Source organism: Dipodomys ordii, unplaced genomic scaffold (assembly GCF_000151885.1).
Source record: "Dipodomys ordii isolate 6190 unplaced genomic scaffold, Dord_2.0 Scaffold90, whole genome shotgun sequence".
Taxonomy (NCBI): Eukaryota; Metazoa; Chordata; class Mammalia; order Rodentia; family Heteromyidae; genus Dipodomys; species Dipodomys ordii.
Window position 1 is genome coordinate 1,885,149 of NW_012267306.1, and position 16,906 is coordinate 1,902,054.

The window sequence follows — 16,906 nt, forward strand, 5'->3', positions numbered from 1 at the left end:
TTTTTTTGGCCCAGGATTGCTTTTGGGACTTGATCTACTGGCTTTGTAACCTCATCCATCTCAGTCTCCTCATCTGTGAACTTAGAATATGGACTAGTAATTTCAGACAGCTGCCAGTTCAGAAATTGTAGTGTATACTTCAAAGAAACTAAGTGAAGAAAAGCAGAGCAAAAGTCCCTGATGAAGCATCAGATATAACCTGATCTGATCATGGCATTTTTTGCAAAGCAAAATTCCTTTGGCCCACAAGGGAGGGGGTCCTGAGAGAATCCTAGGCGTGTGGTATATGGACTGGCCAGGCCAAGACTACATTGGGCTAGGCCTCCATTTCAACCACAGAGAACCCAGAGCAAGTTTCTAGCCTGGGATTACTAGGGAAACAGTCACAGCACCAGCAGAGCCTCAAGCCCTATAGCTTAATACCTGAGTGCAGAGTGAGGTCAGGGCTTTCTATGTTGGGTACTATGTGTGACTTATTTCAGTAGTGAAGAAAATGGAGTGTACAGTAGCCTAAAGAGTAATTTTGCAGAAACTTTCCCTTTAATGATCTCAACTATATATTCATGGGCTTCTTTGGAATTAATAATAAAAAAAGAATGCAGGGTGGATATATAAGCTGAGTCACCAGCTGCATGTTATTTGGAATGTCCCATTTCAGAGGATTTACACAGTACAGTGTAAAGAATCCCTGCTACCACAGCATGTGGTTGCTCATGTTTATAATCTCAGTTGCTTGGGAGGTGGAAGTTGGGAAGATCCTGGTTTCAGGCTACCTTACACAAAAGTGAGACCCTATCACAATGCACAACTCAAGCATGGTGGTTCATATCTCAAATCCCAGCTACGCAGGAGACCAGATAGGAGCACTACAGTCTACCAAACCAAACCAAGATCCTCTGTGAAGGGTAAAGCATAAAGGACTGGGGTATCAAGTATAGAGTGCTTGTCTGGCAAGTGTAAGGCCTATCCTGTGTTCAAACCCTAGGACTGACATAAATAAATAAATAAATGAATGAATAAATGGAAACAATACTAAAAGAATGAGACCCTCAGAGAGAAATAAGCATACATTTCAGTGATGGTTCATATCTTCCAATCATGTAAAGTTACACTAGAGAATCTGTTAATAAAATGAGTTTTCTTGTGAGGACTTACCTGGAAATTGCAATGGACACTCTGGCAGCAGAACGAAACCTGGTGAAGCCCTTTGGGCGGTTGGTGATAACCTCTAGGTCGGTGAAGGCTGGCTGTCCCCCCATGCGGGCAAGAAGTGCCAGGGTGGCCTCCTCACATTCCTGGAACCCACCCAGTAACAGCAGCAAATACTTCTTCTGATAAATGAGAGCTTTGCGGAAACTTTCTGCTCTCAAGTACTTTCCATATATTCTCTACATTTAAGAGAGGGGGAACATTAAGACATAGAAGTCATTCAAATTGTCCTTGAGGGGAAGTTACTTAGACTTTTTTAAAAATAGTTCCATAAGTGGCTGTATGGCTCACATAGTAGAGCAGCAGCTTTGAGTAAAAAAAACAAAGCAAGACATAGGGTCTTTAGTTCAAATACCAGCAAATACACACACACACACACACACACACACACACACACACACACACACACACACACTCTCTCTCTCTCTCTCTCTCTCTCTCTCTCTCTCCTTCTCTTTCCCCATCCTGTAGAATTCTAGGTGGTCCACATTATTAGCAAAGCTGAAAATTAAGATACAGGATTAGTCTGTGTATTTTTCTTATTTTGGTCAATGAGTATGAATATCAATCTTATAGTTATGCTTTTTATTTATTTCAGATTTTAGTCTATATTTTTATTTAATGCAAATGTTGTTTGTTACCCTATTATCATACAAGTTTTCTTTAGTTATATTTATTAGAGATATTTTTATTGTTATGCTCATTTATCTATTTAGCTTTTTTATTAGTATTTTTGTTCCTGTAAGTCATGTTTGTTTACTCCATATTTAATAGGGAATATTTAATTCCAAATAGTTTACCTCTTTGTGTTATACTTTAGCTGAACCGATTATGGTAAAAATTTGGGTAGGCTAGGCAGAAAGACTCCTGTCTTTTAGTAGCACAATGCTCTTACATGGATGGCAGTAGTGTTTTTGTTGAAAGATAAAAGTTAAAAGATACCACCTGTTTTTTGGGGAGGAACTATGGGAAGCAGGACCAAGAGAACTCTGGATGATGACACTGTGACAATCAATGGAGCATAATCTAGTCCCAGCCCATCTCTACACAAACCTCTGTGTACAGCTAGAGAGGCCTTGCAATCATGACACAGACTCTATAGAGACAGCCTGAACCTGTATGTATCTTTAGATTGTTCAATTAAAGTGACAGAGAGATGAAACAAGTCAAAAAGGGATGGACAGGTTTCCTACCTTTAGCGCAACATGTTCAGAGTCAGGGCTCAGATTCTGCAACAGCGTATCATTTCGTAGTTCAGCTTTCAGTTTGTACACTTCTGCTTCTGCCCTTTTCAAGGATTTCTGGAGAACTGATTTTTCTCTGTTCCATACTTCTTTTTCAGAAGCAACAATGGCTTCAATGTTGGCACTACCACCAAATGCAAACCTGGAAGACTGGAGAGACCACAGCTTACTTATATAATTTTGTTTTTTGGGGGTGGGGCTGATTGAGGGGTTTGAACTGAGGCCTCTGTACTTGCTAGACAGGTACTTTATCAGTTAGGCCATGTATGGTTTTTAAGGACAAAATTTATATAAGAATGTGAATTAAACATATTCAAGGTATTCTTTTTTTTATTATGAAAATACTGTACAGAGGGGTTACAATTACATGGGCAAGATAGTGAGTACATTTCTTATCAAGCATTGTAGCCTCCTCCTCAAGGTATCCTTATGTTGGATACCTACTCTTGGCTTTCTAACCTCAGTCAGAGAGAGCTCAGAGCCAATCACTGCTGACATGAAAGAATATTCCCAGTCTCTAAGTATGTAGTCCTTTGCTGAAGAGACTAGCTTTTCAACTCAATGTCCTTTGTGTCCTTGCAGAAAGGACAAAGAAAGTTTAGCAGATATAGTTGAGCACTGAATAAAAAGGCGAGAGACTTGACAGACCAAGTCTCTTGTCAAATCTAGTCAAAAGGATACGGAGCCTGAAATGAAGAAGAAATAACCCTGAAGGTACACAGAGAAGCAGAATTTCTATGGAAGCTAGTAAACATGTTACAATTTATTTAATTACATAGTTGTCTCACTGGTCTTTCCCACTTAAATAGAATCTAACTATTTTATAGTTTTTTTTAAGTGGGAAAATTTAAATCCTCAGAGTGAAATGTATAATTTAAGCCATTTTTCACTGAATCACATTGGAGTGTTTCTTTACATGTATCTGTCATTTGTTCTGAGACAGATCTTGGTTTCTTGCATGAAAGGCTTACTGGGGATTAGATTCTGTATGTATATAACCCAGAGTCTAGAAGAGAGAAGGTCTCCAAGAATAGCAATTATTATTCCTGTCATTTCTATAACAATTTATAGAGCTTCCTGAGAGTCAGACACTTGATATTTTTATATCAAGTTTCAAAAGTGAAACTAGATAGCAAAAACTAGCTTTTCACCACCAGTGAAAATAACGTACATAATCTATCCCAGCTCCTGTCTGTCGGTAACACCTGATCTGCTCCTCCAGCTTCATAATCATGTTCCTCAAATCATTCTTTTCTTCTGTCAGGTGGCTGATATGTCCTGTCAGCTCAGCATTTTGTCTCAGTAGTCTTTCAGTCAGTGAGCCACAAGAAGTACTGGGGGCCATGAATCTAGGCTGGAAAAATAGTGGCATAAGGTCACATAACTATGCCTGGTTAAGTCATAGGGAGAAATTTTCCAGGTAGGAAAGAAGCTAGGAAAGGACACAGAAAGTCTAAGAGAGAGCACATTTACATGTGCTTAGGAGGCACAGAGGCTTACGCAAGAGTATGCTGCTGTAAGTTGCTGGTGAGACAGTAAATGTCACATCATTTTCATAAAATGTAACAGCCTTAAATGAAGATAATGGAGGGCCTGAAAGTCTTCAGGTAGGAGCATGACTCAAATAAATATATGTGTTCCTAAAGATTCCTCTTGTAGTGTGTGTGAAGTAAAGTGACTTCGGGAACATCTAAGAAACACTGGAAGCCTGGAGCAATGCCTAAGTACAGAGGACAGGGAGGCAAGGGCACACAGGGTCTGCGTCAGGAAAGATAAAAGGAAGATGGTGCTCAGTTTAGAATATGCCTGCTAGGTTTTTAAGGGGTCACTTTCCTACAAAAGAGGTCTAGTAACAAACTGAAAATATAAGCCTGTACTACAAGTTAAAGGGTCTTTACAACCACAGGATTTTATTAGGCAATAGCATACTGGCTCATGCTTGTATTCCTAGCTACTTGGGAGGCTAAGATAGGGAAGGTAATGGTTTGGGTCCAGCTCTGGCAAAAACTTTGCAAGCCACATCTCAACCAGTAAAGCTGGGTGTGCTAGTACATGGCTTGTCAGCACAACTATGTGGGAAACATAAATAACAGGATCACTGTAGACTAGCCTTTTTAAAAAAAGTTCAAGGACCGCACTAAACCCTGTGATAAAGGCCCCAGGACAGGCAAAAAAAGAAAAAAAAAATTCAAATGCTACATAGTCAAGAAAGATAGGGAGTGAAAAGATTCATCAGATGAGTCAACAGTGAAGACTCAGTGAACTTGAAGAGTAGTTCCATGAAGTGTGAGGATAGAAGGTAGGATGCTCTCTCAAGAATCTTGGCCTCTTAGGGGGACAATGAAGTTTTTCAGTAACAATAATGAAAGTTAATTTCCCCTCAAACCTTTCCTCTTATTGGGGAAATAGGAACACACACACACACACACACACACACACACACACACACACACACACACACACACACACACACACACACACACACACACACACCCAACACACCGACATACATACACACAGATACTTGAAAAGTCATATAAAATAGTTTTAAACAATTTTTTTCTTTTTTGCCAGTCAGTCCTGAGGCTTGAACTCAGTGTTTGGGCACTGTCTCTGAGCTTCTTTTGTTCAAGGCTAGTACTCTACCACTTGAGCCACAGTGTCACCTTGAGTTTTTTCTGTTTATGTAGTACTGAGGAATCACACCCAGGGATTCATGCATGATAAATAAGCATCTTGCCACTAAGCCACATTCCCAGCCCTAAAACAATTCTTAATTCATAATTTGCTCCCTATTGTTAATAAATAACATTAAAAAAGTCTTACCTCTTCACTTGACTGGACAATTAATTTCTGTAGTTGTAAAAGAATTCCATCAATATTTTCTTGAACCCAAATGAAAGCTTCATCATCTGCTGCTTCAAACTGTAGTCTTCAAGAAAAAGACAAAAACATCAGAGATCTTTTCAGGACCATTTACTACACACATTAAAAACTACAACGCCTCATTTCACTTATCACTGGAACCTGAAGCCAAGTGTTCTCTTTCTCTGTGTCAAAGGTTTTACTTGTTTTCAGATTCAGGAGTTTTATATCATCTCCTAATACAATTCTTGGCTAGCATGTCTAAGAATGCCATTTTCAAAGACCAAATAAAATGTTTAACCTATTTGAGGCTTTCTGGGCTAGATGCTGCAGTTTCAAATCCACGTGCTGAAGATTCTGTCTGATCATTTCTAATTCATGATGATAGCCACTTTCTCCTCCATTCATTTCAATCAATTTTGGATAGCTTGATTCTTTTGTCTCTCCTTCTATTTTCTGTTGAAGAACCCAATTTCTAGTTCGATCATTAATTATGCTCCAAGTGGTTGGCTGGCAATTTAGAAAAAGATAGCAATAATAAAAAAAATGAGTATTATTTAATATTCTCTATTAAAGAATAATTATTTTCCAAAGTCCTATAAACTTCAGTTGAAATATTTAAATAATTTAATGCAGTATCAAAATTTTATGATCAAAGTTTTAAAGTTAAAAAAAAACTTTAAAATATTTAAAAAGAAAAAGCCAATTTACCTCATTAAGATTCTGATAAAGAATGCGTCTACTTTCTCGTTTTTCTTCTCGTTCTAGTTCTTGCTTTTGGAATTCCTGCATAATTCCTTGAAGTCGTTTTCCTTCAAGGTCTAACTTATAAACTTGCTGTCTTTTCTCTTCCAGCTGGCGCTGGAGATCTTCCACTTTGGATTGTAGCTCATGCATTTTTTTCTGTCCCTCAGTGTTGGCATCTTGTTCTGTCTGCAATGTCTTCCTATGAACCTGTCTATCCTTTTCCATTTGCTGTCTTGTTTGCAAGGAATCCAGTTTATATTTTTCAGTCTCATTTAATAATTCTACGATGTGATTTTGTTTTTCTTCTAGCTGTTTCTGTAATTCTTTAAGTAAGTCCTCTGTGGGCAAAGATGGTCGAGGCTGCCCACCATCCCCATTGCTTTGCAGCTGTGCATGTAACTCCCGTTCCCTGTCTAGGGCACTACTCATTTCCCGAACTCGAACTTTCTCAGACTCTAGAAGTACTTGAAGCTCTAAGTTTCGACCTTGCTCTTCTGATAATTGGGCATCATATAGCATTCTCTGTGATTCTATTTTCTGCTGTGATTCACTAAGGAGTTGTTTCTGTTGTTCTAAAAGAAGATTTAACTGAGTATTTCTCTTTTTCTGATCCTCAAGTGAAAATTTCAGATCCTTTAAGAGAAAATAAAATTGAAATTGTGTTAATATTTTTAAAAATACTTTATAAGTACACAACCATGCCTTTATTAATACCAAATTGGAAGTGTGTGATCCAGTTAACTTATATTTTCAGGGGTTAGATGTAATTCTATTTTTATTTTTGTCAGTCATGGGGCTTGAACTGTGGGCCTGAGCGCTGTCACTCAGCTCTTCAGCTCAAGGCTAGTGCTCTACCACTTGAGCCACAGCACCACTTCTGGTTTTCTGGTAATTTATTGGAGATAAAGAGTTTCATAGCCTTTCCTGTTAAGGCTGGCTTTGAACCGTGAACTTTAAATTTCAGCTTCCTGAGTAGCTAAGATTATAGGTGTAATCCATCGGTGCCCAGCTACACTGTAATTCTTTAGATAGTTAACTGATTTTTCATCAATGAATATTAACAAAAATAGGTAAAATAAATAACATCTTTCTCTTAAAATGTTAACCTTCTCTGGCTAAATATGAAGCAGGGGACTTTTCTGTTAGTAACAGTTTTTAAAAGTAAGTATTCTTTTATTCTCACAGTATTAATAATCTCTCTTTTTTTAGGCTGAAGTGATATGATCTACTTTACTGATGAAAACTATACATTTCTCAGGCAACACAATATTTTAGTTCTCATTTAATTCTATCTCCCAATTAAAGTATGATTTTAAGTGTAGAAAATACAATTGGACCATTCAAGTATGTGAGCTTCTATCCATATTTGAAAAAAACTAAATTTGAGTCCTATATTTACTCATTTTTTCATTAAAACTTTTCCATTTTTATCAAAATTGGGAGTTACTATGTATTTCTTTACATGCTCAAAATACCTAGTCCTTTTATAAATCAAATACTTATGAGTACAAAGGGATCTAAGTTAGTGTAGACACTTTTCTGCCACATGGATGTGAAATAAGGGTTCCCTATTGAGTTTTTAATGTAATATTATATCAAATCTTCACTGTTAGTAAAGTAAGCATGAGAAAATAACATTATCCATAAGTAATATGATGGAGATACCAAACAACTACAATATCCTGCAGGGTGGCTTCCTTTTTGTTCAAAGAAAAAAATTTTGTTTCATTCACGAAACTATTAAAAATAACACATAAAACCTGTGTGCTAGTGGTTCATGCCTGTAATCCTAGCTACTGAGTAGTCTAGAGATCTGAGTACCATGGTTTGAAGCCAGGCCATGCAGGGAAGGATAATTTTATCTCCAACTAAGCATCAAATGTCAGAGGTAGAGCTGTGGCTAAAGTGGTAGAATACCAAAACTAGAGAGAAAAAGCTAAGGGACAATTCCCAGGTGCTGAGTTTAATTCTCATTACCAACACACACATAAACACACACACACACATAAACACACACACACAAACACAATCACAAAAAGTTGAAAATACATGTGTTCCTAATATAAAGTGATAGGAGTTCCTGAAAAACCTGTGTTTGGCAGTATTACCAACTAAAAATAATAGGTCTTATAAGGAAGGCAGAGGTAGGGACAGAGTACTTAAAGTATATGAGAATTTTAATAATACAAAGACTAGTAGTATAGCAGTAACATGTACTCATGTGGAGTTTACCACAGTGTAAATTAAACAGGGATACCACAGTGGAAATTAAATAAACAGGAAAGAGGGGAAAAAAGGAGAAGAAAGAAAGGAAGGAAAGAAGGAAGGAAAGAGAGGGAGGGATGGATGGGAGGTGGGGCAAAAATGCTAGCAACACTTTATTTATTACCACAGTTAGAAAATACTGGACAAGGTACACCAGAAAAAGATTCCTGTTCACCTTCACTAGGAGAATACAGGAACCCATACTACTTCTGCACTAAAGAATGCCATGACAGTCTTATTTATTAAAATGGTATGTGTATTAACTCACATCTCCAAAATATATTTCAGGGTCGAATCTACATGCACTCTTGGATGTAGCAAAATAAAAAAAAATATTGTCATTTACATTAAGTCAGAACAGGTTAGATAAACATTACAGTACTAGTCAATGCACAGTGAAAACTTAATACAGCTTGGGTGGGGGAATAGGAAGGGGTAAGTGGGAGATAATGAGGGAAGGGGTAACAATTAGAAATAAATGCACTCTTACTTATGCAACGTAACCCCCCCCCACCCCCTGCTTATCATTTATACAGGGGAAATTCTGAAGATCAGATACACCAGAGACACATAAAGCCAAAGATGATAATACCTCAAGCTCTTCTTTATCACGCTCTTCACTATGCCCCAACTTGGCTTTCTCTTTTTCTAAAGCCCACTGGAGCTCTCTTGATTTCTTTTGCTCAATTGCCACAGTATCATTAAGCAAGTGTACTTCATCTGTTTTATCTTTAACTTCCAGCCTAAATCAAGAGAAAAATGAGTTTTGATCTAAGTTTTGATCTAAGTACATATTTATAGAGAGAAATTAGCTACCAATGAAAAGCTGAAGCATGTTTGTTTGTTTGTTTTTTGGTCAGTCATGGGCTTGAATTCTGGGCTTAGGCGCTGTCCCTATGCTCTTTAGCATAGGGTGAGCACTCTACTACTTGAGCCACAGCACCACTTTCTGGTTTTCTAGTGGTTTATTGGAGATAAGAGTGTCATGGACTTTCATGCCCGGGCTGGCTTTGAACTGTGATCTTCAAATCTAAGCTTTCTGAGTAGCTAGGATTATAGGCATGAGCCTCTGGTGGAGCCTCTGGTGGATGGCTGAAGCATGTTTTAGGCTATTAAGCTAAAGCATGTTAGATTATAGCATGAAGAATGTTATAAACTTTGTAAAGATGGATTCTTGATTGCAGTTCATTTCAAATTAATTATTTTCAGTAATTCTTATAATGCTACTGTAAACAATTAAAACATTTATTGCTACTAAGTAATATTTTCCCTTGTCTTTTTACTGACTATTTTTACTAAGGAAATCGTCTCATGAATTTGTGCATATGAAATAAATGTTCAAAATAAAAACAACCGCACTTGAAATGTGTCATTGGCAAGAACAATATCTCAGTATTTTTAACAACAAACATCTCTTTTTTTACAGCACTATCTCTTCAAACACTTAAGTCTATTGTAGCTAATTAAGCCATGAATTATTTCTAAAGAAATCATGAAGGTTACTTCAAATTAGTTGGTGGTAAAATACAGGCCAAAACAACATCTACAATTCTTTAGTAGAACTGAAATCATGGTAAACAATATGACAAAATAATTGAGTTTATAATTCAGAAAAATCTGAGGTTTCCCTGTCTACATCAGTTTTTCTTGTAAATAGCAAGGTTTAATGCTACTTAAACATCATGTATGTTGTTTTATTTCTGTATTATTTGCACAATATTTATGACACAGCTATTCCAATTCCTAATCCATGTTTATTTTGTAATTACAAAATCTGGAGCACCTGAATGCTTCTAATTCCTTTAGGTGTTTATGCTGTGCCTTGAGTGTTGTTTCTAGCTCCAATTTTGTTTGTGCAAGTTCACTTTTCAGTTCTGCAACCACCACTTTTTCTGAACTTAGCTGTTCCTGCAGTTCAGTTGCTCTGTCCTTCGCAGTACTGAGCTCCACTTGCATCTCCAGCATTTGAGACTGCTTCTGCTGCATGTTATATTCCAGGAACTCTGAAGGGAATATGTTTAACAGTTAAAATACAATCTAGAAATTAATGTTTGTCTTATATTACTAATAACTGATGTGTAACAGGATACTAGTGCAAAGCAACTGTGAAAAGAGTATTGTCCCTCAAGTTGGCGATTTACACAAACTATGCTTGTTTTGCTCATTGTGCTTGTGCTATTTGAGAACTATAAATGTGTAAGTTTAAAAGTTTGACAGAATATATTCATGGTGCAAAATTTAAAATGCAAAATTTTAAATGTACACAATATGCTCTAAGGAGGGATTTCTGTACTTACTTGCTCATTTAGAATGCTAAACATTCACACTTAAAAGTGCCATACACAGTACTTGAAGTATCCCATAGAGCTGTGACTACAACGGTAAGCAGTTCTGGCTTCTTTTGTTCAGTTCTCTTTGCAGATGGTCCCTAGGAACTTTATCTCACAAGGTAGAGTCTAATCCCCAGTTTGGATCCTGGTTTTTCAAAACCAGTCAAACTCTTGCTACATGTTTATCATTATGAACATATATCCCAGAATTTAAATCTTCAATATGTTAGGTGATAAAAAGTTCCAAATATGCACTGAGTTTGTTTATGAACAATATATACTTACATACATTGGCACAACACTGAAAAGCTCTGTGGACATGGTCACCTGGACGTTAGTCATTATTTTAGGCTTTATATAATTCTATGTGGGATTTCTCTCTCTTTTTTGGCTTTCTATTCTATCACCAACATACAACAGTATTCTAATAAGAAAACAATTTCTTAACCTAGAAATTCTATCAAAATCATCAATTCACATTATAGTGAATTACAAGGAGATTGGAACTAATGATAATCATGCTTAATGCTAATTTAAGATTTTAAACTTGTTTCATAGGAGTAAAGCTAAAGATATACACACACACACACACACACACACACATATATATATATATATGATACAAGTCAGGATTTCAATGAACTTCTATTTAAGTTAGATAAAATATTCATAGTTATCTTCAAAACAATTTTTAAATAAACCTGTATCTAAAGGGGTATGTTTATTTCTTATCTGCTTTTTCAAAAGCAATTTAAACTTGATTCAGCTTTAAAATGAATATGTGAGTCTAGAATGTGACTTCAAAATTGGAAAAAATGTGTTTCTACCATTGTATAAAACAAAACTATTACAGCTACATGTAGGCAACTGTCCTCACTAGATACCATGAACATTTAATCTCTAATGATTTTCACTTATAGCTCAATTTAAATAGATGCCTATAGCTCAAGTGGTAGAGTGCTAGCCTTGAGCGAGCTAAGGGACAGCGCTCAGGCCCAGAGTTCAAGCCCCACAACCAAAAAAAAAAAAAAAATAGATGCCTATACTGAAAAGTAGGGAAAAGACTTGTTAGTATATCATATCACAAAAGTAAAAATCCAACTAACTCATAATAATGAAAAAGGACTTATTTCAGTAATTAAAAGATATCTGAAATCAGAAGTGTGATCCAAGTGGTAGAGTACTTGCAAAAGTCCTGAGTTCAATGCCCAATACCATAAACAAACAAGCACAAGGCCCTCCCCACACCCCCCCCCCCAAAAAAAAAATCCTACAATATTTAATAGCCACAGAACAACCAACAGTTTGGAAACAAAGGTTCTAATGATACTGTTGGCAAAGACATGGGCAAACAGAATTCACATACTGCTAATGAGTGTATTGATGTGACTGCTTGTTATAACTGTTTGCAAAATCTAATAAATTTAAACCTATGAATCCTTGGACACAGAAATTCCACTCTTACATGTATACATGTAATAGAAACATAGCAAACAATTTTAATATCAGCATTGCAATAGCTGACAAGTACATCAACAGTCCAACTGTTCAACTACATATAAATTTATATATAAATCATGCACTATCAATACAAAGGAATTCAATAGAATAACAAAGTGAACTACTGATAAATGAAGTAACTTGGAAGATTGTTATAGTAAGACATAAAATTTGTACAGATTGATAAAGTTCAAAATTAGGCAAACTTCAAACATGTAGATTTAGGAATATATAAAACGGTATATTTATATTGGCATACAAATATATACATTGGTTGCATGTGTGTGTGTATACAAGCCTCATTCTGGCTCAGTTTTCATGTTCATGCCACATAAGCTATGCCTCTAGTCCATCATTTTGCTGGTTAAATGGAGATTGGAGTCTCACAGACTTTTGTGCATTGGCTGGCTTTGAACTGCAACCTCCAGGTCTCAATATCTTGAAGAGTCACTGGCACCTAGCTGAAATAATGGTTACTTATAAGTTACTACTGAGTAGCATAGGAGGGGCCTTTTAGGATTTGGGGAATGTTCTTCTACACATTGATGCTGACACTATATATATATGTAATTTTTGTTGTTGTTAGTTGTGGGGCTTGAACTCAGGGCATGGGCACTGTCCGTGAGCTGTTCTGCTCACAGCTAGTACAGTTCCACTTCCAGTTTTTGAGTGGTTAATTAGAGATAAGAGTCTCATAGACTTTCCTGCTTGGGCTGGCTTTGAAGTCTGATCCTCAGATCTCAGCCTCCTGAGAGTATAGGATTACAGGTGTGAATCACCAGTGCCCAGCTAACATAATACTCATTTAATAAACTTGTTATAATGTGTATTTAAATTTTATACTTTTCTGTATGTATAGTGGTTCCTAATTTTGAAATCATGTTTTCAATGAACTTCTATTTAAGTTAGATAAGATATTAATAGTTATCTTCAAAGCAATTTTTAATTAAACCTGTGCTTAAAGGGGTATGCTTATCTCATATCTGCTTTTTCAAAAGTAATTTAAACTTGATTCAGCTTTAAAATGAATGTGTAAGCCTAGAATGTGACGTCAAAATGGGAAAAAGTGTGTTTCTACGATTATATAAAACAAAACTGAGATGATAGGAATACAGGTGTAAGTCACCAGCACTCAGATAAATTAATATTCATTTAATAAGCTTGTCATAATGTGTATTTGAATTTTGTACTTTTTGAAATATATATGGTTGCTCCCAATTTTGTAAACAAACTATTTAAAAATTGTGGATTTTCTTTTTTTTGGATAGTTGTTCACAAAAAGAGTAGGAAAGACTGTTTTCTTATCATACAGCTTTAAGACAAAAACGTAACTGGAAACAAAAGGTTTCTATAATGCACTGTTTACTGTTTGCAGTTCTTTTTTCTTTCTCTTTTGTTTTATTGTTCTGTTTTGTTTGCTGTACCTTTTGTCATGTATATAAGTTTATCTGGCCCACAGAAGGAAAAGGGAATCAAAGAACAGCTGAGCAGAAGATGAACTAATGCAACAATGATACTCACTAGACACTAAGTTGGAAATGAACTTTACAACTTGGGGGGAGGTGGAGCAGGGAGGGGAAAATGGGAGAAAATGAGGGAGGGGGTAACAGTGTCCAAAAAGAAATGTAGTCATTATCTTACTTATGTAACTATAACTCCCTGCATCATCTTTACAATAAATAAGAAAAAAATTAAAACAAACATGAAGAACAGTCTTAACCTGAATGTAAGCCTACACAGTTTAAGTTCAAGCTGCCAACCCTACAGTAATAATGATAAATTATCTACTCAGCATAAAGAAAATGAGAAGAAAATGCAAAGAAATGTTTTAACTGACTAATAATGGCATTAAGCTGAAAATACCATTTAACATACCTTGGCTTGGTTTATCACTCTCTTGGTCTCTTTTCAGGATCATTCTACCATTAATTTGAGCACGTAGTGCTTGAATTTCAGATAACAAACTCCTTCTATCTGCTTTTTGTAGATAATCAATAGCTGCTTGATATTCAATGCCCTGTAACGAAGGAAAATGGAAAATGAAAAAAAATAATGAAGAGAGTTGTAAAGAGATAACAAGAATAAAATTAGCAACCATAAACTCTGAAGAGTGAATGGAATGGCCTTTGGAAGACATGTAATTTTTTTTTTTGTCCCACAATGTGTGCAGATATGGTTTAGACAGATGCTCCTTTATCTCTGTATACTGCTGTGTACTTCCTAAAAGCAAGAAAATTCTATTAACTGCAATAATAACTACCAAAAAAATTAACAAAATACCTCCTAAAATCAAAGGACATACAGCAAAATGCCTAATAAGTATTCTTCAATTAGTAAGTCACAAAAACTTAATATCACTATCTTTTTGCTTTAGCATCTAGTAAAATCTGACTAAGGTTTTTGTATTTTTTTTTCATCTTCATTCTTCTTCTTTTTTTTTTTTTTGGGTCCGGTTGTGGGGTCTGAATTCTGGGCCTGGGCGCTGTCCCTCAGCTCTTCAGCTCAAGGCTAGCGCTCTACCACTTGAACCTCAGCGCCACTTCCGGCTTTTTTCTTTTTGCTTATGTGGTGCTGAGGAATCCAACCTAGGGCCTCAGGCATGCAAGGCAAGCTTTCTACCACTGAGCCACCTTCCCAGCCCTCATCTTCATTATTCTTGTAGTTGTATAGTGGTGTGATTTGTTCTCAAGAGTGGATTCTGGTTATACATTTAACGGAAGTATCACAAAAGTGATGTGCATCTTCAGATAAGAATAAATGTGAAAACATGCATGCATGTTTTCATTGCTAGTAATATTAACTGATTGTTTGGGTCTTGTGGTTGTTTGCAATATCTCTCCACTATGAAGTTATTGCTTTTCTCTTTGTAATTACAGAAGTCCTTCTAGACGTTTACTTTGGTATTGTCCAAACATTCTTTTACTATTAGTTGTACAAAGGGACTAGAATTCCTTAAGTTAGGTTATGAGTACTTCTAGGTACTCAAGAATGTTTCTTGGTCAGTGTCATCCCTTCTATCGTTCTCATATTCCCCCTACAGTCATTATATTCAGTGTACAAAATGAACTACAAAACTATGCAAATGTTATTTTAACAACTTTCTCCTACTAATTTTTAGCATCCATTCCTAATTATTGCTTGACTAGATCAGGTTTAATGAAGGGTGATTTGCTAATTCTATCAACCCTTCTACATTAATAAAGGTCATTCCACTGTTATACTTTTTACATATCCATTCATATCAATATGAACTCACTGTTCTACTCAGTTTTACAATCTGTCAATATCATTTAGTTTGATGCTTGTATTTTCAAATTTGGCCTTAACAAGATACTCCAAATTCATCTATTTAGTACCTTCCTTGCTGCAGCCCTGGAATCCCAAGTTGTCCACAGAACCTTATTATTTTAACAGAGAATGTATTTAAAATTTAGACCTATGCACTAAGGATTGTGAGTAAACTTAACTATGGTGTAGACTCTATCACCAGACACAGGTCGTTTTAGGTTTTCTGTTTGTTACTGAATCTGTTTATTTCATCCATGCTTCAAAATGCAAAGGAAATTATTCACAATATTCAATTTTTTAATATTTTAAGCTAATGTTTTAACATTGTAATGTGTCATTTTTCTTAAAACAGTTCTCCAGAAATTGTTTTTATCATTTTCAAAGAACTTCCACATTCATTATTCATAGATTCCAATTTTGTAGCTCACCACTCACCATCAACAAAGCTAAAGATTATAGACTTGAGACCTCTGAAATTACAAGCTGAAACAAATTTTATTGTCTACAGTTGTTTGTGTTAGATATTTTGTTATAGTCACACAAAGTCTAATACAACTGCACAGAAAGCAAGATCGTGTTCTAACATAAAAATGTAATAGATGGTTACAGAAACTTGTGTATTTCCACTAGGAGCAATGGCTGCTGGCAAGTTCACAAAACATAATTAATGGGAAAAATGAGAAATGATTATCTTATCTCTTCTTCTTTGGTTTTAGTCTGTTCTTTTTTTAAATAAATTTCCCAAGTTTGATGAACAGCTCATTCATTTTCTTTCTTACTGTCTACCATAAGATATGTAAGATAATTTTTTTTCTTGTAAGTATCATTAGTAGTCCTTGTTCAAATTATGCTTAATACTTGAATGACTCAGTAATTAATTTTCTTACTTTTTAAAATTATTTTTTAAAATAAAGTTTTGTTTTGATACCTGTTCTTGTAGTCTGTGTTCCAAACAGTTTAATAATCCACCTACATCTCTAGTACCTAAAGCAGTCAGTTCAGTTTGAAATGTGGCTAGTAAACAACTGCGTTCCTTTAAGAAAATATGTTGAAGGGCAAGTAGAAGTTCACCCCGCCAATCTGAGAGGCTCTCTGGAGACTGAGAACTATCATAAACCTAGCAGAATACAAAATATAAAAGTTAGTTTTCAAATAAGCATAGTTAAAAAACATTCTAAAAATATTAATCTACTGACTAAAATAAAATTTTAAAGCCTCAGAATATATGTATTTCTAGTTTGAAAACATAAATAGTAACACTAACGGAACACATACAAAGTGAATTATTATTATTAAAATAAAACTAAGACTTCAAATTAGGATTAGCGAGAAGAGACAAAGAAGGACATTACATACTAATAAAAGGATCTCTCCTACAGGAGGATATAACAATTTTAAGTATCTACATATCAAATGCTGGAGCACTCAACTTTATCAAATACTACTTAATGTAAAAAC

At 35.5% G+C, this 16,906-nt stretch overlaps 1 protein-coding gene across 1 annotated transcript in view; it reads right to left on the reverse strand.

Moving 5' to 3' along the window:
* The window catches only part of Akap9 (A kinase (PRKA) anchor protein 9), a 200,131-nt gene that overhangs the window by 79,720 nt on the left and 103,505 nt on the right, over positions 1 to 16,906 (reverse strand). Inside the window, exons 33-42 of the mRNA XM_013026004.1 lie at positions 16,377 to 16,565; positions 14,036 to 14,177; positions 10,114 to 10,333; positions 8,923 to 9,073; positions 6,030 to 6,698; positions 5,620 to 5,828; positions 5,280 to 5,385; positions 3,625 to 3,807; positions 2,403 to 2,603; positions 1,156 to 1,388 (exon numbers count right to left, since the gene is read on the reverse strand). Coding sequence (XP_012881458.1) covers positions 1,156 to 1,388; positions 2,403 to 2,603; positions 3,625 to 3,807; positions 5,280 to 5,385; positions 5,620 to 5,828; positions 6,030 to 6,698; positions 8,923 to 9,073; positions 10,114 to 10,333; positions 14,036 to 14,177; positions 16,377 to 16,565 — 2,303 coding nt within the window. The remainder of the gene's footprint in view (positions 1 to 1,155; positions 1,389 to 2,402; positions 2,604 to 3,624; positions 3,808 to 5,279; positions 5,386 to 5,619; positions 5,829 to 6,029; positions 6,699 to 8,922; positions 9,074 to 10,113; positions 10,334 to 14,035; positions 14,178 to 16,376; positions 16,566 to 16,906) is intronic.